The sequence below is a fragment of the Ambystoma mexicanum genome, chromosome 6p (genome assembly GCF_040938575.1).
Source record: "Ambystoma mexicanum isolate Mex_15411 chromosome 6p, UKY_AmexF1_1, whole genome shotgun sequence".
Taxonomy (NCBI): domain Eukaryota; kingdom Metazoa; phylum Chordata; class Amphibia; order Caudata; family Ambystomatidae; genus Ambystoma; species Ambystoma mexicanum.
This window is the reverse complement of record NC_090935.1, coordinates 1,415,346,394-1,415,368,166: the sequence shown is the minus strand read 5'-3', so window position 1 is coordinate 1,415,368,166 and position 21,773 is coordinate 1,415,346,394. Positions and strand designations below refer to the sequence as shown.

Below are 21,773 nucleotides of genomic sequence, written 5' to 3'. Positions count from 1 at the left end.
AAAGTAATCAGGCAGCAAACCAAATGAAGTAAGAAGCAGAACTGCTACCAGCCAGAATGAAAAGACAGGGGGGAAGAGAATCGCACAATGAAGGAAAGCGAGAGGAGCATCACAGAGAGCATAAGAAAGGAGTATGAGGCACTAGCGTCTTACCCTACGAACAGCAAGGGTTGCAAAGCTTCAGGCCATGTAGAAAGATAAGGACGCGCTGCACCTTATTGAATGAAGGCTAGACCAGAACATGATGTGCGACGTTCTGGCAACACATATGGATCCTGCTCCACTTACGCCACAAAGACATCTGTTGGTCATGACAACTAGAAAGCTATCTGGAGGCATCCTTTTTAGACCTTAAACAAGGCAATATTAAAGGAATGTCATCGCCTGGCCTGGCCGACGGGGAGGTTAGATTTATTTCCCACACGGTAACAGCAAATTTGTATGGGGGAGGGCTAAGATACCAGGGTAATCTCTTTCATTGTTAATCCAATGTGAGAATAATAGACTCCCTACAGATATTATCAAAGACTGATCTGAAGCTACACACAAATCAATCCACCAATAAATTGACATACTGCTCTGTATTGTACTCTAGTTGTTTTGACATTTCCCAAGATGACATGGGTCATTATCTGAATGATCTAGCAATAACCTTGTTCGAAGATGAACATAGGGTATAAGACTCAATACTGTATGGGAAATTTAGGCGGCTGCTCAAGATCGTGCCTCTCATAAAACCCCTCCTTCGGATGACCTCAAAACGGATTGACATGAACAGTACATTGATTTATTAGCTACTAGACGTCTCTATGGCAAAATGCACTTGGCACCTGTGCTTTACCCAAAAAAAAGACATGGAGGCTCACATAATGTTTCTTTTCAAACCTGGAAAGGATAGTCAAGCATGTTCTTCATACAGAACAATCTGTTTACTAAATATAGATAATACAAGACTTGTTCCACTGATGCTCTAATTGGTCAATATTGATCAGGTAAGTAGGGAAACCTTTCACAATAACTATGGCACCTAGTCCAATCCGATTAAGCTAGCCATGGATACCCAGCAAGAGGGTTAACTTTCACCCATGCTTTTTGCTCTGGCAATCAAACCCTTAGCTAGCAGATTATGGGCCTTTCATTCAATTCCTAAAAGACCCAAGAGATATGTTGATATGGCATGCCCTTTGGACCAACCTATATTGGCTTTGAGATGGAGGAAAGGTCCTGGACCTACTTCGCCAGAAATGTTCAAGAGTGATGTGGTGCAATGAACATTAAATGCTTTGGAGAGTGTAGCGTCTACCTACATCCAAACAAAGGACTATTGGGCCTGTTTTCATAGTTTTTGCTTAGCGCATCTTCAAGATCATGTTGACTCTCCATTGTCCAAAGTTTTGCAATATGTTCAATACACAATCGACTCTACATATAATATGATATCTAACTCCATAACTACTTATTTGTATTCTGCAATATTTTTCTAGTTACCTATACATATCGACTTGACAGACTTTTATTGTAAATGCGAATGCATATTGTGATGCAGATAAAGCGTGTGAAATTAAATTACTCCAGAATTACTCCAGGACAAGTACTGCCCATTTAAGATGTAAGATGTGACTCCGTTCCCCGTCTAGCCCCTGGGACCTCTATCGAATGGGTGACCCACAGGGTCGCATGCCTCCCCCAGCTATTGAATGGGACCAGCAGAGGTAGGGGGAGGATGCCCATGTTGGTTACCTTCGGGTCCAAGGCACATGGCAAGGGACAGTCTCCGAGACACCAAGCATGCACACCTCTACAACTAAGAGAAAATTAAGCTCACTCAAAGTAGGCTGAAAGTGTAAACCTACAACCTCCTCCTGTCCATTTCACTGGAGTAAGTTTCAGTCACCCACCTTCAGTACCAATGGTTTTAACTTAGCTACAACTAAGCCAACCACATCAGGGGAGTCACTTGATGAAAGCAAAGGGACGCACAGTGAACCATGGAGCCCTACAGATAGTAGAATGCAGGAAACAGTCACCAAAGCACAGTCTCCTGGAAGAGAGTTCTGTTGTTGAGGATACAATGTTGCAATTTCATCAGAAACAGAGTTCATTCATGAACAAAGTTTAAACACCTTACCAAGTGTTTGCCCAGCATCTAATCCACACACTTGACGGTCAGAAGACCAGTACTCAGCACAGTGAGCACAAGAGATGGTCAGCGTTGGGGGGTGCAGTATCCAAGTATAAGTTTGGTCTGCCTATCTAAGAACCCAGCAGCCCCAGGTGTGCTCTTTAACAGCAACCAATCACTAATCCCAGATGCAGCCACTCACAAAGAGCCCCTCCCACTAATAATAAAACCTATGAACTTAGCCTTCCTGTGTCCAGTATTTTGTTCATTCATCATGTGTCGTCCTCTCGTCAAAGGGTATGCAGGTTTGGGTATTATTTATTACATTTCTTTATGCATTTTGTAATTATGTTTTAGATGACGTTATTTTGTGTTTACGCCTGCCTGTTGGTTTGTTCTTGAGTTAATGTTTAGAGATCAGAAAATGGTAGCCTATTTCACAAGATGGATGCCATTTGGTTCTTTGGGATGCAGCTTTCAATGTCATGTGGCCCTCTGATGTCGCTCCTGTTCTCTTGCTTGGGCGGTGAGGAGAGAGGAGCCTGAACTCCATCATGGAAGATTGCAGATCAGAAGGATATAATGGGTCATGCTGGTGCCACTGATGCCCCCCCCCGCCTGTCTGTCCACTCTGCTGAGCAGGTTGCATCAGACATGCAATGGAAAATGATTTCCCCACTTTGGGGGGTAGGCGGAGAACTCAGCCATTTTTCTGAAATAGGCAAAACCAAAAAGGTGATGGCTGGAAGTTTTAGAATTAACCTTAACCATGGGCACATCTTTGGGCAACCCTCCAGACCATCGTTTTTCAGCCTGCCAAGCCACTACAGTAGGGGAAAGACCATATGCATATCACACTTGGTCCCATCCCAAAAGGGGCAGTCCAGGCCGAATTGCTAAGTCACATCCCTTCTGCACGAGACCACAAGCATCCCTAGACATGTTTCAGCCTCATGGGGCATCATCAGTGAGGAGTAGCTTGGGAGGCCCAGCAGGCTCGGACCCACGTCTGGGCATACCCTGTGGGACTGGTTGTTTTCTTGGATTCCAGATTTCGGAGGAACTCTGAATTATGCCTTTGCTTGCATTCGTGTAATTGATGTGATTATAACTTTTTGCTGTGGTTGCATTCAGGGCATCCCTAATATAGCTATAATATTTCGTCGGTTTCAAAACCCGACTTTGGTGCCACTGAGTTATGGAAGTCAAATGTCCAAGGGTGGCTTGTAGTGCTTTTGAATTGGATAAAACATGGTGCTTGTGCGCAGTACATTATGGTGCCCCCAAAGCCATAGTGGACATTTGCTTCAGGCCTCAATGGAATCTGCACTTGATATGAATTATTCTGCTGATAAACATGTTTCAACATTGCTCCTATTATTCCACTGGTAAACATGTTTTCAATGTTATTTATTGCTTATGTTAGTTTGCACTGCTCATCCAAGGACACTTCGAGAAAAAGGTGTGCGGATAGGCTAGAATACGCCGGTGCCAGCTGTTACCTGATAACGTTACTTTGGACATTGTCAAAACTGAGTGCGAGTTATGGAGTTATTTTCATGTTCTCTTGAGAGAGTGAAGAGTTCTGCTACTTGAAGGTTACCATGGGTCACTGAGGCCGGCGGCCGATGAGAGCTGCCAGCGGGTAGAAACTTCGAGAGCCAGAACGGTCTAGAACAGCGGTATTCAAACTGTGGGGCGCGACCCCCAGGGGTCCGTGGGTGCATCCTTGGGGGGCCCCGAGAACTCAGCATGAAATATTTAAAAAAATATTTTTTTTTTTAGATTGGAAGAAATGGGCAGGGGTGGCTCACATGGTCGGGCTGAAGCATGAAACTGTCTCAGGCAACAATGGAAAAGTGGCCCGCGGTTGTAAATGGATATTCATTCCTTTAGTCACAGACTGGGCCTCATTACAACTATGGCGGAACGGTAACAATGGTGCCGGTAAGCTACCGCTACCGTTGCCACCGTACCGCCATAGTAAGAGTTGTGCTCGAGGGTGCCTGACAGCCCGCCAGATCTGACCCGGCAGGCCGTGCGGCACCCGCGAGCACAGCTAGTCAGATGCACCGGCACCGTTATTAACGGTGCATCCGAGCTCCCCATTCCCATTGAGCCCTATGGAGCTCAAATGGGAATCTACCGGTACCGGCACCCGCGAAAGGGCAATTATCAGGTCCACCTAACTTGGCATGACCCGGTAATTGCCCATTCGCGGGTGCCGGACCCGGATGCAACTGGGTTGCCAGTTTTACTGGCACAGCTACCGCCAGGGTTGTAATGAAGCCCACTGTTTCAATAGTACCCAAGGGGGTGCTTCGTGTTAAAATGTAAGTAAATTGTGATATATTCAGCAACAATGGTCAAAATTACTAACTGTATAGTTAAGTAACTCATCAAACTGGTCCACATTGGCCAAAATGGTGGCCCATTTTGACTGGCCCACACAAGCATTTTACATTTTTGGTACAGGCATTGCCCTATAGGCCAGTCCGAGACTGGCGGCTCATCCATAATGAAGAGTGGGCGCCCACTCAGTGGCCCCTCACCCATTATGGAGGAGCTAAGGAGCCAGCCCAGTGAAACAGTGAGCACTCCCTCCCTCAGCTGCTTTTCCCAGCTGATGGAGTGCTCCTGGGATGGCCGAAACTGTAAAAGGGAAAGGGAAACACCGTTTCCCTATGACAGTTCAGTTTAGTTCGCCAGCCGCACATGCTCACTGAGCCATGCAAGTGCTGGGGCGTTTTGCTTCGCCAGCATTGCATAGCTCATTGGAAATGCTGGCTGGTGCACTGCATGTCTTTATGTCCGAGGGGGAGCTCCTGCGCCTCCTCGCACATACGGACAGAGCAGCCTGGAGCAGGGCATTTCAGTACCCACACACAGGCCAATGCAGAAGGTACGTTTATGTTCATGGTTGTCATTTAAACATGTGTACGGTTGTGTGTATGCTTATGTTATGAGTGAGTGTATGGTGATGGATGCTCGTGTGAATGATAGTGATTGCTGTATGAATGTGCAGCGGCTTGCATACACACATAATCATGTTGATTGTGTTAGGCCCAGTGGGGCCCAGGGGACAGGGAAGGTATCTTTTTACTGGACATCTGTCATAGAGATCCAGTAAAAAATGACATGCCTGGCCCCTCAGCACCTATTGCAAACTGTTTGGCTATTTACCCATTTTTTTGTTAAAAGTATGCTCTACAATGCAACATTTGAACACATTTTTAAAAAAATTCACAGGGGAAACCCCCCCGAACCTCCCTTTATTGGTTCGGGCTCCCTCACTATGCTCTGTCGCTATAGCATTTTTGGGGGAAATGGTTATGCCTCTCTACTTAAAAAAATCACCAGCCGCCACTGACCCTCAGACTGTGTTGGGAACGGGATGGGGAACCCAAGGACTATGATGGGAGCACAATGGGCGGGAACCATGGGATAGTGGTGGGAGCAGAGTGGGGAGTGCGCAGGGTGTATGATGGGGTGGGGAGAGAGCAGGGACTGGGTAGGAGTGGGATGAGGGAGCCCAGCGACTGATGGGAGCAGGTGACGGCGCGCAATATACACTGTCCATTTGGCATTTCTGGGGGGTCCCGACCTGCCCAAATTTTCCTCACGGGGGCCCTGGCCAAAAAAGTTTAAAGACCACTGGTCTAGAAGGTGCCACCCCACGATTGCAGAGGACTTTAAAACGAGAGGCGCTGAGGCGGTCAGGTAGAAATCTTCACTTGGAGGATGGACGCATCACTCTAAGCCCATTGATGCCGAGATCTCTCTCCTTGACTGTTTTGTGGCTTTTCAGTGACTTCTGGCGAGATGAGGTTTCTTGCTGCTGTGTCAATGCTGATGTATTTTATTTAGACTTCTTCTATTCTTTGCACATATAGCATTCATTTATTCACTCATTATTGCTGCCTTTATTCAGTCATATATGTTTTTTGTCGATGATCTGAATAAAGAGGCCGTAAGGAGCCATTTAGCAGTGCAGTTGGGTGTCTTGAATAATTGCTCTCCAGCGTCCAAGGTTTTCATTCAGTGAACTGGGGAAGAAAACAGCTAAGAGTTCCATGTAAAATATCCAGCACCTTGTGAAGGCGAAACACCGTCCCACTCTGGGCGACTTAGGCAAAACCAAAAGGTGATGGCTGGAAGATTGAGAATGAATCTTAACCATGGGCACAGATCTGGGCAACTTTTAGAACTAGAGCATGGTTTCCAGGTGAATGGGTGGGTGCGGAATAACAAAAGGTCTACAGCTATTGGCACTCTTGCAGGTCCACAAGGAATGAGACCTGGGATAAGTTACGAGTACAGCAGCTCACCTGATCTTTAATGACATTGGGCCTCATTACACGGAAGGCGGTGATCCATGGCGCTATTAGCGCCATGGTTAATGCCGGTAAAATACCGGCACCGCCTTGGTGGAAAGGGGAATTACCGCCCCATTCCAAGGTTGGCGGGGCAGTAATTCCCCCTTCCACCATTGCCCTTCCCCATTCTTGCCCGATAGGGCTCTATGGGAATGGGGAAGGCGCTAATTACGGTACCGCAAATTGCGGTACCGTAATTAGCTCCACTGGTCCCTTTGCGGGTGAGTTTTTAACGCCTGCAAAAAGCAGGTGTTAAATTCTCCAACCCGCAAAGGGACCTCGGAGTAAGGCGGTAAGGATTTAGCGGTACCGGTAAAATACCAGTACCGGTAAACCCTTACCACCTACCGTGTAATGAGGCCCACTGTTAGAACAAAAGACTGTCTTGGGAGTAGCATGGACATTGTGGTGGATTGATTACTCCAGATTAAAGAATATTTTAAGCTCGCTGGTAGCAACACCCAAATAGGCTCCCTTAGGTTTTGCCCAAAAGGACTCTACAATAAGGGCAATTAAAGGATGGGCACTCTAGGTGACCCTCAGTCTACAGACAGAGTTCATGCTATGTTTCGCTGAACTAGTTGCTCTCATTTAGAAGACTGGACATGGTCTTTATCCAGGCAGGTGAGTGGTGATGGAGGGCCCAGATCACACAGGCAGAATCCCCCAGGAGGGATAGGTTGCACAGGTATCCCACTGGCTAATCCTATCAGAGGGTGTGTCCTGTGATAGGAGGAATCTCTTCTATTGGGCCAAACACTCCTCATTGGAACAGCATCCTCAAGAGATTACGGTCATTGTATATTTTGAAGCCTGACGAGCGTATTATGAACAAAATTATGAAGCATAGAGTTTTCAGGCCTGCTTAGTGAAGAGTCCAGTTTGGGTGTAGGTGCCGTCTATGCTTGACGTGTGGGCTTTCATTTTGTGCACTACTCGGTTCAGACACATGATCCTATAGATGTTACTTTGCTAAAGTAATACTAGGCAACTGCCCAACAAGTTCATAACTTCATTTTCCCCGTTGTGCCATTTACGTTTTCTTTGCCTTAGCTCGCTGCACAAATATTTGTTTTTATTGTTACTTTAATATCATCTGTTGCTTTATATCTTAATTATGCCATAGTCTGACACTTATCCTCTTCAACAAATATTAAATCTGGTGAATTCATTTTTGGGGGAATCTTTGTGTTGTAGTATTTTAACACATACCCAAGTTTTGTTTCTAAGTGCTTGTTTTTTCGTAGCCTAAATGCTTGTGACCCTCAGGTGACATTATTGTGCTCATATTTTCAATCACTGGTGGAATCCTGCATTAAAAAAAAATCTATTTCGAAGAAAAAAAAAATAATCTATTTCAAGCACTGAAACCAGCCATTGGTAACTCTTAGGGCTTTTGTGCAGGCCTTCACTGTGATAACTGCACGACCCGGCCAGAAGATTGCAACAGCTGTAAAATGCTGCCAGTGCCTGGGCATATGATCTCAGGGCCTGGTAAACGCTTAACACCAATACACAATATAGAACTGTTGGCTTTGCCAATCTGGTTTGCAACAGGACGTCAGTGCAAGGAACAGATGTTTAGACACATACTGCTTATAAATTGAATGGCGAAGGCACCGGAATCTCATTTACTGCTGCCACTTAGCAATTAACTTTCACAAGACTGCTTGGAAATACCAATACCCATAACAGCACAACGTCTAATATTACTGCATGATACAGCTGGGTCAAAAATGTACCAGGAGGATGTGTTGTAGGTGGGAGGAACAGGTATTGAGTAGGAATGGCTATAGCGACAACATACATCACCTGTGCCCCTCCTCACATCCCATTTCCCTCCTACCTGTTTTGGTTCGTAGGTGGTGCCACAGAGCCACTTGCTAGCTAAAACTACCCCTCCCAGCCCCATAAAATTGACTTGATGTGCTCTCTAAGCAAAATCCCCTTTCCGCGTTCTTACTTCGATACAGGATATCAGAAATAGATAATGGTCATAATTACCGTTGCCCAGCTCCCAAGACAGGTTGTAGTGCTGCGATGCGCAATAGCTCAGGAGCAGTTGTGCATTGGAACTGTCCCACTGCGAGTTCTGTTTCCGGAGCAAAGCGTTGAGCCCAAAGATCAGATCCAGGCCAGAGCAGTTTGCAAAGCTGTAGATCATGTCCACGGTGCTCTCTGTGGGGGAACACAGAATGCGGGTTAGCTCGTGCCTTATGGAGGCAATGGAGCCACCAGGCCAAGGCAAGACACAGCCTTTCATCTCAGAAATGATATATATATATATATATATATATATATATATATAGGACAGAAACATCATGATCTGTAGATAGTTGCGCATTTGATTCACGGTTTCTTTGTGCCAAATGCATCTTGCAAATACAGCGTAGCCAATGACTTTATAAAACACAATTCTATAAATAAAACCGATTATATAAAAACAGTGCAAAGTAAATGTAAAAAGAAAAGTATAAACTCGCAAATTTAACATTAAATAAAACGTATCTATGAAATACTTTCATTGAAGCAGTACAAACGCGCAATCGAAGAAGTGGTACAATTTTGAATGACCATTTAGCACATATGGGCGTGCAGTCACATTCCGGATGTTGGTAAACTCCTAAACCACGTGAACATTTCTTCACTTGCGCAACCGTGGCATTTCCAAAAGCTCGTAAAAACTTTACAATGTAAACTTAGCATCAGTTGGGCGTCGGCATTCTAATAAAGCGGGCAAAAGCGGAGCCATTGTGGCCCGGTGGGGGAGGGCATGACAGGGCCAACGGATGGTAACATCTGTTACATCCCTTTATAATATGGATAGCGATTACAAAAACGGGGGTTGAAAAATGGTTAGAAACAAAAGAAATTCGTCTGAGTATATGCTTAAAATCCTGCAGACTGGGGTGCAACGAAACCTAAATTTGGCGTGGGGGCGGGGGCGGAATTAACCCTTCAAATGTTAGGAGAGGCACCAACTTCAGAGAAGGTGGGGGAGCGGCAAACTTATTTGTGTGGGGGCATCTAATTACTTTATGCATTCCAATGAGACTATTCTAGTGCAGCTTCAATGTTACAAGCAGTTAACGCTCTCCTTTAAGTCTGAAAGCACCCATTTATGGACTGCTGTGAGACTGAGCTGTCTCCTGTCCCCTCTGCACCCTTCCAATCTCTCCCCTGGCATGCAAGTAATAACCCCCCCCCCCCATCACTATTTCAATTGCCTAAAAATGTATGCATACGAATGCAGATGCTAACAGTGAAATGCTTTGGGCTAAGTAGTGTAGGCACCCAAGCTCTTTTTCATACCCTTAACGAGTAACAAAAACTACATACCATTCTGTATGGAATAAAAAATTGGCCATATGCTTTTATTATTCTTTGCAGCAAAAATAATCACAAGATAAAAAACAAGTGTGCTTTTGGGCACCGTGTGTCCGAGGGGAGTGATGCCTTGCACCAGCCGATTGTTCTTCGGAGCTCGTTCCTGCCCTGCGTTAGTGGTCTTTCCATCATTATTTCGAGCTCTGCCGGCAAGTCCTTTTCTTTGCCTTCATGCAAGCCAGACTTTTGCCTCTATTCTTGGCTGGTTCCTTTTTCTCAGCCCAATTGGCATCCTCTCCTTAGACACGTGCCGCCACACCCGAGTGGAAGCCTCGGCCACTCCGGTTCCCCCAAAAGTACCCTCATCTGCATCCTCTATTCTCCACTCCAGTGCTAACACCTTCATCCCTTTTTGCGACGGGTGCACCCCCATCGTGGTGAAACAAATCAGGGTTGTTCTGGGACAGGCCGTGCCTGATGAAGTGCAGCCCTGTGTTCCTGCAGAACTTCCTCGGGACTTCGTTCAGCTTCCTCCTAGAGGTTTCTACTGCATTTCTGCATACTGCCCCATGCCATAATCTACTGGGTACTATTTCTGACATGAGGATTTCGGTCCCATTCCAGCAGTTTGCTATGTTGTGTAAAGATTCGCAAATGTCCCTCCGCAATTGACCACGTCCCATTCGTGTCAGGTCATTGCTCCCCCCCCAGGTGTATTACCAAATATTCCGGGGGGTCTCTGAAACCAATTAGATCTGACAATCTTTCATGTATGTATTCCCAATGCATTCTGGGTATCCCCCACCAGGATGTGATTGTTTTCAGGAACTGCAACCTTTGTTTCGTGTGCTCCATCCATTGCCCTGCCCGGGTCACAAACGAATGGCTCACTAGCCATGCCGATCTGTACGGGCTGTCATCTGCGGAGGCGGGAGGGGGAAAGTGATGCTTAGTATGCAAGTTCTTCTCTTACATACTTTTTAAAAATAGTTGGATTTCCAACCCACAATTCTCTTGACCCCTCTGGCTCCCAAACCTCTGGCCCAGGCTCAAGTTATATGATATGATATGGCATTTAAAACGCGCTTATACACAAGTGTTTCAAGGCGTGACAAGGCACGAGATGGGGAACAGAGGGAAGACAGAGACAACGATCTTACTAGGCCAGGTGACATTGAGATCGCAAAAGTGCAGGGGAGGGGGCAAAAGGAAGTACAGGGGGAGTTGGCACCCCTATTCTGAATGAGTGGGTACCAAACTCTGTTTGGTCCCACCCGGCTTTCGAGATGGCTTCCTTTAAAACCGCCTGGAATTGGTACCTGCTGAGGGCTTTTCCATACTTGTGTATCGGTAGTTGGCCTCCCTGGTCTGGTCGTTTCAAAACCGATTGTGCAATTCATCTGGGGCAGTGGCCCTTCTCTTTGATGCATCTTAGTTGTATCGCCCTTCCTTTACCCATTTGGTCGGTTTTGGACTTCCTTAAGTATATTGTCATGCCTTCCTCCCCCATGCTGATATCTCCCAGGGACAGACCATCTCCCGCTGTTGTGTTCTGTGCCACTAATTCCCCAATCTTAAGAGGCTCGAAGTGTGCAAGCGGAAATGCTGCCCTGAACAGTGCGGTTTCGTATACGTCGGAGCATGTTGCTTCGAGCGCTGCTAACAGGCAAACTAATTTCCAAAGTTCATGGGTTTCCTGGTGTCTGGCTTGGTCCCTTCTACCTTGGCCCACCCCCTCATTGCATATCTCATCAATGGGCTGTCAGTTGGATCCGTCCCTCCAGCTACCTTAACTGCATATGCCACTGCCGCCAGGTGAGCTGTGGCCCAACTTTTCCTTTTCCCATTCGTAAACGCCCATTCCAAAAATCTGCACATATCACTCGCTGTTATGTCAATCTCATTGCGTTTTTCAATCACCCTTTTTACATCCAGCAAGTGCTTCTCATATTGCTTACCCGTTTTCTGGGCCAACGTGTTTTTGACAAGGTTTCTTAAGACCTGCCCCGGGTCTCTCCCAGCCTTTCTGGGCCTTCCTTTGATTTTTTCCTTCCACCATGCCCGATTTTGGGCTATGCTCCCCTTCTCTTGCAGCAATAGCAGCGGTGCCCATGCCTCCATTGGTGTGGGCGTCTTCCGTTCTTCTGCTTCTGGCCTCAGATGCCTGAATGCCCCCCACTGTGAACGAGACAGGGCGTCAGCAACATCATTATCCTTGCTGGCGATGTGCCTGTCTCTCAAACATGTTATTTTTCAACACTTTCAATGTTATTGCCCTCAATATCTCCAGCACCAGAGGGCTGGATGCACTCCCTTTGTTCAACACCTACACCACTGCCATATTGTCGGACCACACAGCCACCTAGTTGTTACTCAACTCGTCCCACCCTGCGCGTACTGCCACTCATATTGGAAATCGTTCCAGTAGCGGGATGTTCTTGATCAATTCTAGGGCCTGCCATTTATTCGGCCATTCCTCCGCACACCATTTAGTTCCTAATATTGCGCTGAAACCACAGGCACCTGCTGCACTCTTTTTCCTCCTGGTTGATAGGCGTTCGACAGATAACTGAGCCATTGAAAGCCTTCAGAAATTCCTCCCATACTGCTAGGACCTTAATGCCTGTTCCCAGGCTGACTCTGATGTCTCTGCCTGGCCCCGTTTGTTCTCATCTCAATGCTCCTCTAAAATATCCACCCCAGCGGTATTATTCTCCCTGCAAAGTTTAATTTTCCCCCAAGGGATTGTAGCTCTTTCATCGTAGCCTTGTCCCTCTCCTTCAACCTTTGATGAGAGATGTTAAGTCCTCCACTTTTTCCCTCGGGATGCGGCACACCCCTTTCCATGTATCAGTCTCTATGCCCAGGAACTGAATTCCCTGTGTCGGCCCCATCTTTTTCTCTTGTGCCAAGTGGATGCCCCATTCCTCTGCTAATTCCTTGAATCTGCCTAGTGCTGTCTTGCACAGTCACGACTTCTGTGGACCTACAAATAGGAAGTCGTCCAGATAATGTACTACACTTGCTTCTGGCATCAACTTAATCAGTGTCCATTGCATGAAGGAGCTCAATTTTTCAGAGTTTGTGCATGAAATTGCTCATCCCCTGGGTAGGCATTTGTCGTAGTAGTAACTACCCCCTCCCCCCATTGTAAACATAGCCACGTTTGTGATGCCCTGTGCACCGGGAGGAGCCAGAATGCAGACTTTATATCAGCTTTTGCTAACCGTGCTCCCCTGCCTGCCCCCTGACTAGTTCTACTGCCTCCTGGAAATCTGTGTAAGACAGTGCAGCTTCTAATGGCAGGATGCAGTCATTGACCGAATTACCCAAGGAGTAATATACATGGTGGATAAGTCTAAACTCCCCCCTCTTTCTTAGGCACTAGGCCCAAGGTTGAGCAGATGAATTTGTGAAATGGTATACTCTCAAATGGCCCTACCATTCTGCCCAGTTTGGTCTCTTTCTGTATTTTTTCCCTTACTACCTCTGGGTTTTCTTTTGCAGATTTTAAAGTTATGTGGTGTAACCTGTGATCCCCTCCCTTTGAATGGGATGGTAAACCCTTCAGAAAACCCTTCCCTTATTAATGCAGCCGTTTCTCTGTCCGGGAAGACCCGCAGCCATTTCTCAAGGTTATCCAATTTCACCGGTGACCTTTCCATCGTGCCCTGACCCCTATGGTTGCTTGCCCTCGATGTGTCTAGCAGTGGGGGTTGCAGCCTTGGTGCATTTCGGGCTGCTGTGGTCTCCACTGCATTTACCACACAGGAGCCTAAATTTGCAATCTCCCTCCCCCAGCTGCAAGATCCCTTCTCAAATTTCCAGCAGAGCGCGGGTGGCCCCTGCGCTTCCCGTGCCCCCTCTACATCACCATGCGATGCGGGTGGCATGCTGCTCTGCCAGCCACGCTGGTTCCCAAACTGTCTTTTCTGAAAATGCTGCTCCCTTGATCGCTGGTACCCGCTTTCGCTGCTTTTCTGATTGTACCCGCTCTCGCTCCGCCTATAGTTACTCTGCCAATATGGCTTCATATGGTAGCTCCCCAAGTTCTGTTGCCACTTCTCTTAATACATTAAAGATGTATATACTGTAATTCTCCTCGTCCCATTCTAGGTCTGGGTAACAATCCATTTGCGTCCTGAATCCATGATCATATTCCCACCATGCATCACAGACAAATGCTTTGTGCAGCTTAAAAACCCTTCTTATGCAACCAAAGCAGTCCTTTCCTCTGGGTATTTTTGTAGTATAATTGTGGATAGGATGTGAAATGCTGACAACCAAATCTCAAATGTCTGTTCTATTGCCCCTTTCCTGCTGACCCCTTTCTTCTCTTTTTTCTTGTCCTCTACGCACACATCATACTCTCTTTTTTGATATTCTAACAGTGAAAAAATGTGAATTCTTTCACCCATATTTTAGTTTTCACTTTTTCATCTTTATGTCATGCGATTGTCTTCTTTGTCCTCCTATGTACGTCCTTCCCATAGATGTTCTGCCAAACTTTGTCATGACTGGTTCCCTGTCTTTGCTGCCTGGGGCTTGACCGACTCTCTGGGCTATCCCGCTCAATGGGGGCGTAGGAGCCTCCCCGACCTGCACCTGAGCTGCCCCCTCCTTTCCTTCTTGCAGTGTGGGTTCTTCCCTCCATACACCCAGTCCTGTGCAGCCCTCTGAGCTGCCCCTCTTTATCCTCTTGCTCAATACACTCTTCTACTTTGGCCATGCCTGTAGGTGTTCTGTCTCCTCATCCCCACTGCTGTCTGTGCCCATGTCGTACCCTGATGACGCCTATCTAATGACTTTACACCTTTACTTCTGCCACCATTTCCCTCTGCTGGTGCTGCTCTTCATGGGCGATTTGCCCAGAAAAGCCACGAAGGAGCGTAACATTTTCAAAATATGTTTTTCCGTTTTGCTTTTCACAGTACCTGTGTGTGTTTTTCTTTCTTGCTTGCTTTTCTTCCTTGGGGCTTCATTTGCTGCTGTGCTGGGCGCTTCTCTTTGTCTCTTATCCTGCCCCTCCAGACTCGCTTCCACTGCTCTCATCGATCAGTAGGTGTGACATTTCCCTGTTCTGATCTACCCCTTGCAGTGCCTCCGACACCCACTGCGCTCCAAACACTTTCACTGCAGCTGTGGCCCACTCCTGGAGCTACCTCGCTTTCTTGTGTTGCTGCACTGCCATTTCCAGTGTGTTGGTGCCAATTTGTGCAAGAGTGTCCGCTCAACGTCCGAAAGTGTCCATTTTCCTCCTCCTGGTGTGTCTGCTACCGTGCCGCTCGCTTTCCTCCTTGCGGCCGGAAACACTCCCCAATAAACTTCTGTATGTGCCCTCTTGCGATCTGCACATACAGGACTCCTTGCTCTGAGCCCTGTGCTTCAGTCTGCCGTTTCTGTTAGGGCTGCGCCCGGCCTTGCAACAATGTTGCTGCTCTTGCCGGGCTTCTTCACCTTCGCGTTCCCTCTGCAGCTGCATGCACAGCAATCAGAGGGCCGGTGAGTGGGCTTGGCTGTGGGCACTCTGCTTCGCCGCTGGGATAATAGCTGCTGCAGGCCGTATCCTTCCTTGATCTAGCCCCCACTTTTGAATCTCCAGCAGCTGTTCTGGTCTGCCAAGCCTCCAGCAGCACTGCTTTCGTTGCTGGCTTCTCCCCACAGTAAGCCTACCGCAAGCCTCCGTTCCTGCAAATAAACAGTTTGATCGCAGATGAAAGCGCAACGGGAATGCTCCCTTCCTCTCCTTCCAGCAAGGTTTACCCAAACTGGGTGTGCCTACTTTCTGTTGTGCCTGCTACCTTACTGGGAGTCCTTTCTCCCTCCCCCTCTTGCCTTAGTTATGTTACTGGGGGCCGGGCCCTCACCCGGCCCCCCGTTATTTTCGCACCTTTCTTTGCTTTTACTTCTAGGCCACCTGTTTGTTGCCATGGCAATTGACTGGCGACAGCGCTGCGCAGCTGCCCACTCCCTGTGAGAGCCTCTCTGCCTACCCCCATGCCTAAAGCCCCGGCCCTCTAGTTTCCCGCCCCATGGGACGGTCAGGGGCCTGAAGCCTATGTTAGTAACTGCAGGGCTTTTGTGAACAGCAAAGCCTCTGCACGGTTTACAATCAGTGTCCTGTTCTGACCGGCCACGGTTCTGTAGGTCAGCCAGGTCGAGTCAACATAGCCCAAAACATCCAGGGGTTTGGGGGGGGGGGGGGCCGAATGCTGAACCGCAGTCAGCTCAATGGTGTTGTGCCACTGCCTACAGGGGGCACTTTCGTTGTGCAGTGTTGGCTAAGGAGACACTGACCACTGAGATGGGAGCGAAACATTAAGCTTTTTAACTGTGCTGAAGACCCTAAACTAACCCATTATTTACAATGGCCGACCAAAAATGCAATATTAAAATGTTTCCTGGCATGGAACACAGAGCTTGATTGCTTAAATGGGAATGTATCAGCTCTCAAGGGAGGCAATGTGGTATAGGGACTACAGATTTCTAATCACAGTATTGTTTTTTAATGACATTTTTTATTTTAATTCTTAAAGCACAGACGTAGCTCGAGAGCAGTGGAGCATTGTACAGAGTGTGGGTAGCTGGCATTTGGACTGGCATCTTTTAACAGTAGCGCAGTACTGCGAGATCTGTGCGTCCATTGGAATTAATCCTTGGTCAGGTGTTAAGAGCCATGTTTTGAAGGATTTGCGAAATTGGAGAATTGTGGGGTCATTCCGAGTTGACACCTGAATCGAGTTCCAGAGGGTGGGCGCATGACAAGAGAATGATTGCTTCTCCTCTGAGCCACATTGTGTGATTCTGAGCACTATCTCCCTATGCTTCAGTTTCCTTATTTGGAAAATTAAGAATGCTTAGAGAGAGGCTCTCTGGATATTATTAGGCAATAGATATTTTAAACAACATTAACATTTTGAATGTATTGACACCCAAATCAATTCATTATATCGCTCATTTTCGGACTGTTTCTGCATTTCATTAGAATGGGTCTTTACCTCTTTTACTCATCTCTCTACTCCCTTTTGATGTTCTAATTTTCTCTGCCTCCTACCTTTTTAGATACATTCACAAATAATCTCTTCTCTCGTCCTATTCAGACCGTGCAACATGCTTGTCATATTCTCTGATCACCCGAACGAAAATATCTGTGTGATTATAGCATGGCCGAATCACATATGGGCTTTACGTGACAAAAAAAAAAAAGAAATAGCACAGCGATTTTTTGTAATGACAAATAAAGGAAACACGCACATTTCCTGGGCAGTGGAACCTGAATAGAGCAGCAGGGCTACAAAAAAACTTCGCTAAAATGCAATGGTAATGCACCTTTTTTTAAACTATCCACAACTGTCACGGCAAATGAAGAAATACTACTTTTAGCATGGGTCAGGGAGGCTAAAAAAGAAAGAAACAACACCCAACAAAGAGCATTCCTGGCACATTGCTCTGCTATGTCCCGGGCAGTGTTATAAACACATGTCGAAGGCCATTTATGAAGTACATTGGTGCCAGCTTTCTAAACGGAAGAGGTTTTGTTTATTCATGCGTGCTGCAGGTTTCAATTACTCTTAAGTACATACATAGACGCACTGGACCATCCACTATTCACTCAGTGCCATCTCAGACTGCCACACTATTGGGAAGGGAGCAAACCGGCCCCATCCCCTAAGCACTTTTGAGTAAGGCGAGTGGCATTCAAAGCACTAGGATGGGCCAGGGGGGGGACAGTGGTAGGACCCCAGCCCAATATAATCAACCCACATAGTGTAGCCCAGGACACGAGCAAGACTGCCATTTTGTGTAGATGTTAGTGCATTTTGAATACATTTTAGTAACTATAGTTAGGAGACAAGGCCTGCACGGCGAATGCAGCATTTCATGCACTAGGCCCTAATCATGAAATGAGGGAAATCTCCAGCCATGTCCGAGCTCCCATGAGGACAATCCATACCCCCAAACACAAAGCTCATTAATTGTTCTAACAGTGTTGCAAAGATGTTTTTCTCCTAGTGAGGAATGTGCCCTACAAGGCCACGATCAGAGACCAGCACCTGGTGTGCATGTTCTCACACTGGCCAAAGCATGACCTGGTCCTTCCCCCCCAGGCGACCTAGAGTTATAGCCCATGTAACTGACTAAGCCCCAAGATCCCTGAATTCCATGGCACCAGGTGACCTTCAACCCTAAAGTAACAAGTCGGGATTGTTCAAAGAGAACAGACATTGCACATCTTTGACCTACAATCATGATTTGTATTGCGAGGTGCTGGGAGGGATACATTATAGTTCAAAATGAGGGTTCAGACCTTGGAGCCGGATGCGCGAAGGGGAGTGAGTGAAATGTGTGTGTGGAGGTCAGAGTGCCCCAGAACCTCCTTTGTGCCAGCCTTGAAGCCTGACAGGTGCATAGTATAATGATGAAGTAGCATTGTGTTAGGAGTGTAGTTAATCTGCTCTTTGACCTTCGCCGGTGAGAGGAAGATGAACTCTGCAGCACCCACGTGATGACAGACAGACGGGGCTGGAACAAATGACTTGGCATCCCTTATGGAGCAGGCAGATCCTGTATGGGCACACACCAACCAGCCACGTAGGTTTTTACTTTATGTATTACATCACAATGACAATATCAACGACCATCCACCCTGAAGAGGAACCCTTGGCGGGGGCAGAGATAGGAAACAAACAGTTCATATTTATGGTGGACAACAAAATCAGGCACCATGGAGAGGAATTTCCCATTATCAAGCAAAAATCTTGACGTGCAGGGATTCTCTGGATCCATTTCCACAGTTCCATACACTGAGGAGCTGGACGTAAAGGTGGGGCGGGCTCCCTTACTATATTCAGAAAGTTTCCCTGTTAATTTGCTGGGCAGGTACCTGCTGAACAAGTTAAGCATGACAATATCATTCACAGATTGCGGTATAGTTTGCTCCACGCCTGGGATGTGTGCAATAAGGGTAATGCTGATAATACACACAATGATAAGGGAGGTGGTGGTTCGTGGGACTCCTATATACCCAGACATGTTTATTTATTGTATTACTGTGTTGGTTGCTGCTTGATTGGAGAAGTGCGCAGCATGCATGAGGTAGTTGGTGAGGGTGTTGTGGTCAACCAGATCAAACAATGGTAGAGGTCTAGGAGCAAGGCAGGCTTAGATCTAGTAAGGCGGTTTCCGTTCAGTGTCCTTTACTGAACCCCGATTGTCTCTTTCCTAGGATGGAGTTGGTTTAGAGGTACAGTTGGATTTGTCCGTGTGCGGCCTTATCTAATATTTTAAGAAGAAACGGGACTCTTCTGGGTCTGTAGTTATTCGGTTGAGAGGGATCTAGCATATTGTTTTTTTTTTAGGCTTGGACGTACCCATGCCTCTTTGAGGCAGTCGGGGACTATGCCTGTTTTGAATGAGGCGTTAATGAAGGCAGTAATGAGAGGAGCGAGTTTCTCAGCGCATTCTTTGATGGTTTTGGGAGGGCATACATCGTGCTTGCATTTCGAGGGTTTAAGATGTTTAAGGATGTCTAGAACATCTACCTCAGAGATTTCAGCGAAAGAGAATTTAGGAGGGCTGATATCTGTGTGTTTGTGCTGGGTTTGCTTCTGCTTAGGTAATGCTTTGTAATGGTCTGAGATTTTGTCCCGTAGGAGGTCTATTTTTTTAGCATACCAGATTGTATGCTGGTTCACCAGGCTTCGTCTTTAACGAATTCGTCAGTGCATAAGGGAGGTACTGTTAATTACTTAAAGATGGTAAAGAGTTCTTTGGTTTGTGAGTTAGCCGAGGAGATTCTATTATTGTAGGCTTCCGATTTGGCTTTGAATTTGGAGTCTTTGTACTTTTTTCAGAAGTTATCTTTAGTGGTGTCACAGGGGTTAGCCTGCCAGGTTTTGAGCACCCGACGTTTGGACTTGCGCAGATTTAGGAGCTCTTTTGTGAAGCAAGAATTGGAGTGGAATGATTTTTTTCTCTTTTTTATTTGCTAATGGAGCAACAGTGTTGATGGCAATGGTCAGAGTGTCTTTGAATAATTCAGCTAGTATGAGGGGGCCTGGTGAGAATGGAGGTGCTAGGCATGGGAGGTTGAGGCAGGCACTGATGTTCTCTGCAGTGAGGTTTTTTTGCGCTTCTAGCTAATGTAGCCGGTGCTGATGTAGTAAATTTGGCGCATGGTGTTATAGGGATGGTGAATTGTAAGCAGTTGTGGTCTGTCCATGGGAGGGCCATATTGGATACAATGGTTGTGTCACAGTTATGGTCTATAACCCAGTCTAGGATGTGGCCTGTGTGGGAGAAGTGACTTTCTGAGAGAAGCCAAGGTCACTAAGGCCCTTCATGAAGGAAGTGGCAGTTTTGTCATTGGAGTCGTTGAAGCCTAGATTAATATCGCCTAGGAGTAGCGTTTTAGTAGATTTTTTGATATTTCCTAGGAGGTGGGCGACTTGACCTATGAATTCAGAAGGGGCCCCCCGGTGGACGGTAAACATGTATATTTATGGTGTTTTTTGGAGATGGAGCTATTTTAGCAGATAGGATGTCTACATTCCCTTCTCCTTGGTGTGGTATAGATCTGATGGATATATTCTCTTTGAATATAAGGGCTACTCCCCCTCCTGTTTTGGCTAGCCTGTCCTGTCTAAGGATAGCGTAACCTTTGAGAAGTTTAAGTGCGATAGCTGGGCTTGAGGCCTCGTGAAGCCATGTTTCCTTAATGGCTATTATGTCTAAATCTTGGCTAGTGATTAGATCATTAACTTCTAGCGCATGGGCATTGAGAGAGCGTACATTGATTAGGGTGCATTTGTAGAGAAGGGGTTGATTGTTCATTTTATTAGGAGCTGTGGTTCCTGTTTTACAGGACGAGGAGGATTGTTTGGTGGTGTTGTGGATGGGTATATGGTGGTGCACCTTAATGCTGCTAGGGTTAATGGCTGTAGGGCAGTGGTGACTGGTGTTTGCTCTAAAGATGGTCCTAGATCCTAGGTGGTTATTTCTGAGAGCAACAGAAGAAGGTATGGTAGCAATGTTTATCGGGTGAGTGCGTGTCCTAAGTCTGTGTTGTCTGGAGTGTAGTGTAGCTGCATACGTGGTAGGTTTGATGGGACTAGGCAGGAAGTCCATGGGGTTAGAGTTAAGGCTCCTGGCGTAAGTGGGGTTGGCTAGATTTGGCCTGCACGTGTTATGTGCACATATTAGGAGTGTGCGCAAGGTGCCAAACATGCATATGATTAGAGGCAGAGTGTACATGCTGGATAGATGTTGCAATCTCTACTAGGTGTGCTGAAAGGGTGCGCGTAGACTTGTGAGTGCCGTCTATTCAATGTAGGGGTGACGGTGGGTGCTAGTGGTTAGCAGTCTGGAAAGTCTGACCCACGCGGATGGTACAGTAGTCCCCAGAAGAAACTGATAAAGCTTTGGGCAATATTTAGGCCATAGAGGCTGAAAAACAGTAGTGGCAGTGCCGAGTATATCTGAGCGACAGTTAGGGCAAGCATTCAATTACTGAGTGTATACGGTATCCATCACATTAACCTGTCTACACTTACAGACGCTGTATTTGTGTATATCATGACAGGATGCGCATAATACAGTAGTAATACATTGTATGGTATTTGTGTACACTATGACAAGATATTCAGATTATGAGTACAATACATTGTATGGGCGAAAGAATACTATGTTCTGTATTTGAGGCTTTACGCGGGGGGTTGGGGGGTGGGGCGGGGAGTGCCGGTGTGTGGATATCCCAGAGGCAAAGATCCGTTGAGAAAGTCCATCTCGTTCTAATGAAGATGCTAATCGTCATGCATTGTTATATGTCAAACCAGTAGAGTTAGTGGTACGGGGACCGGTGTAGCAATGGGAAGCTTACCTGGAGCAAAGTAGTGGGCAGCGTTCGGGGCCCCAGGCTCCTACAGCTCCGGGCAGGCTCAAGACAGGGG

At 46.7% G+C, this 21,773-nt stretch overlaps 1 protein-coding gene across 1 annotated transcript in view; it reads right to left on the bottom strand.

Moving 5' to 3' along the window:
• Nucleotides 1-21,773, bottom strand: part of HPSE (heparanase) — a 366,331-nt gene that overhangs the window by 181,753 nt on the left and 162,805 nt on the right. Inside the window, exon 4 of the mRNA XM_069626116.1 lies at nucleotides 8,503-8,676. Within this exon, the coding sequence (XP_069482217.1) occupies nucleotides 8,503-8,676 (174 nt within the window). The remainder of the gene's footprint in view (nucleotides 1-8,502; nucleotides 8,677-21,773) is intronic.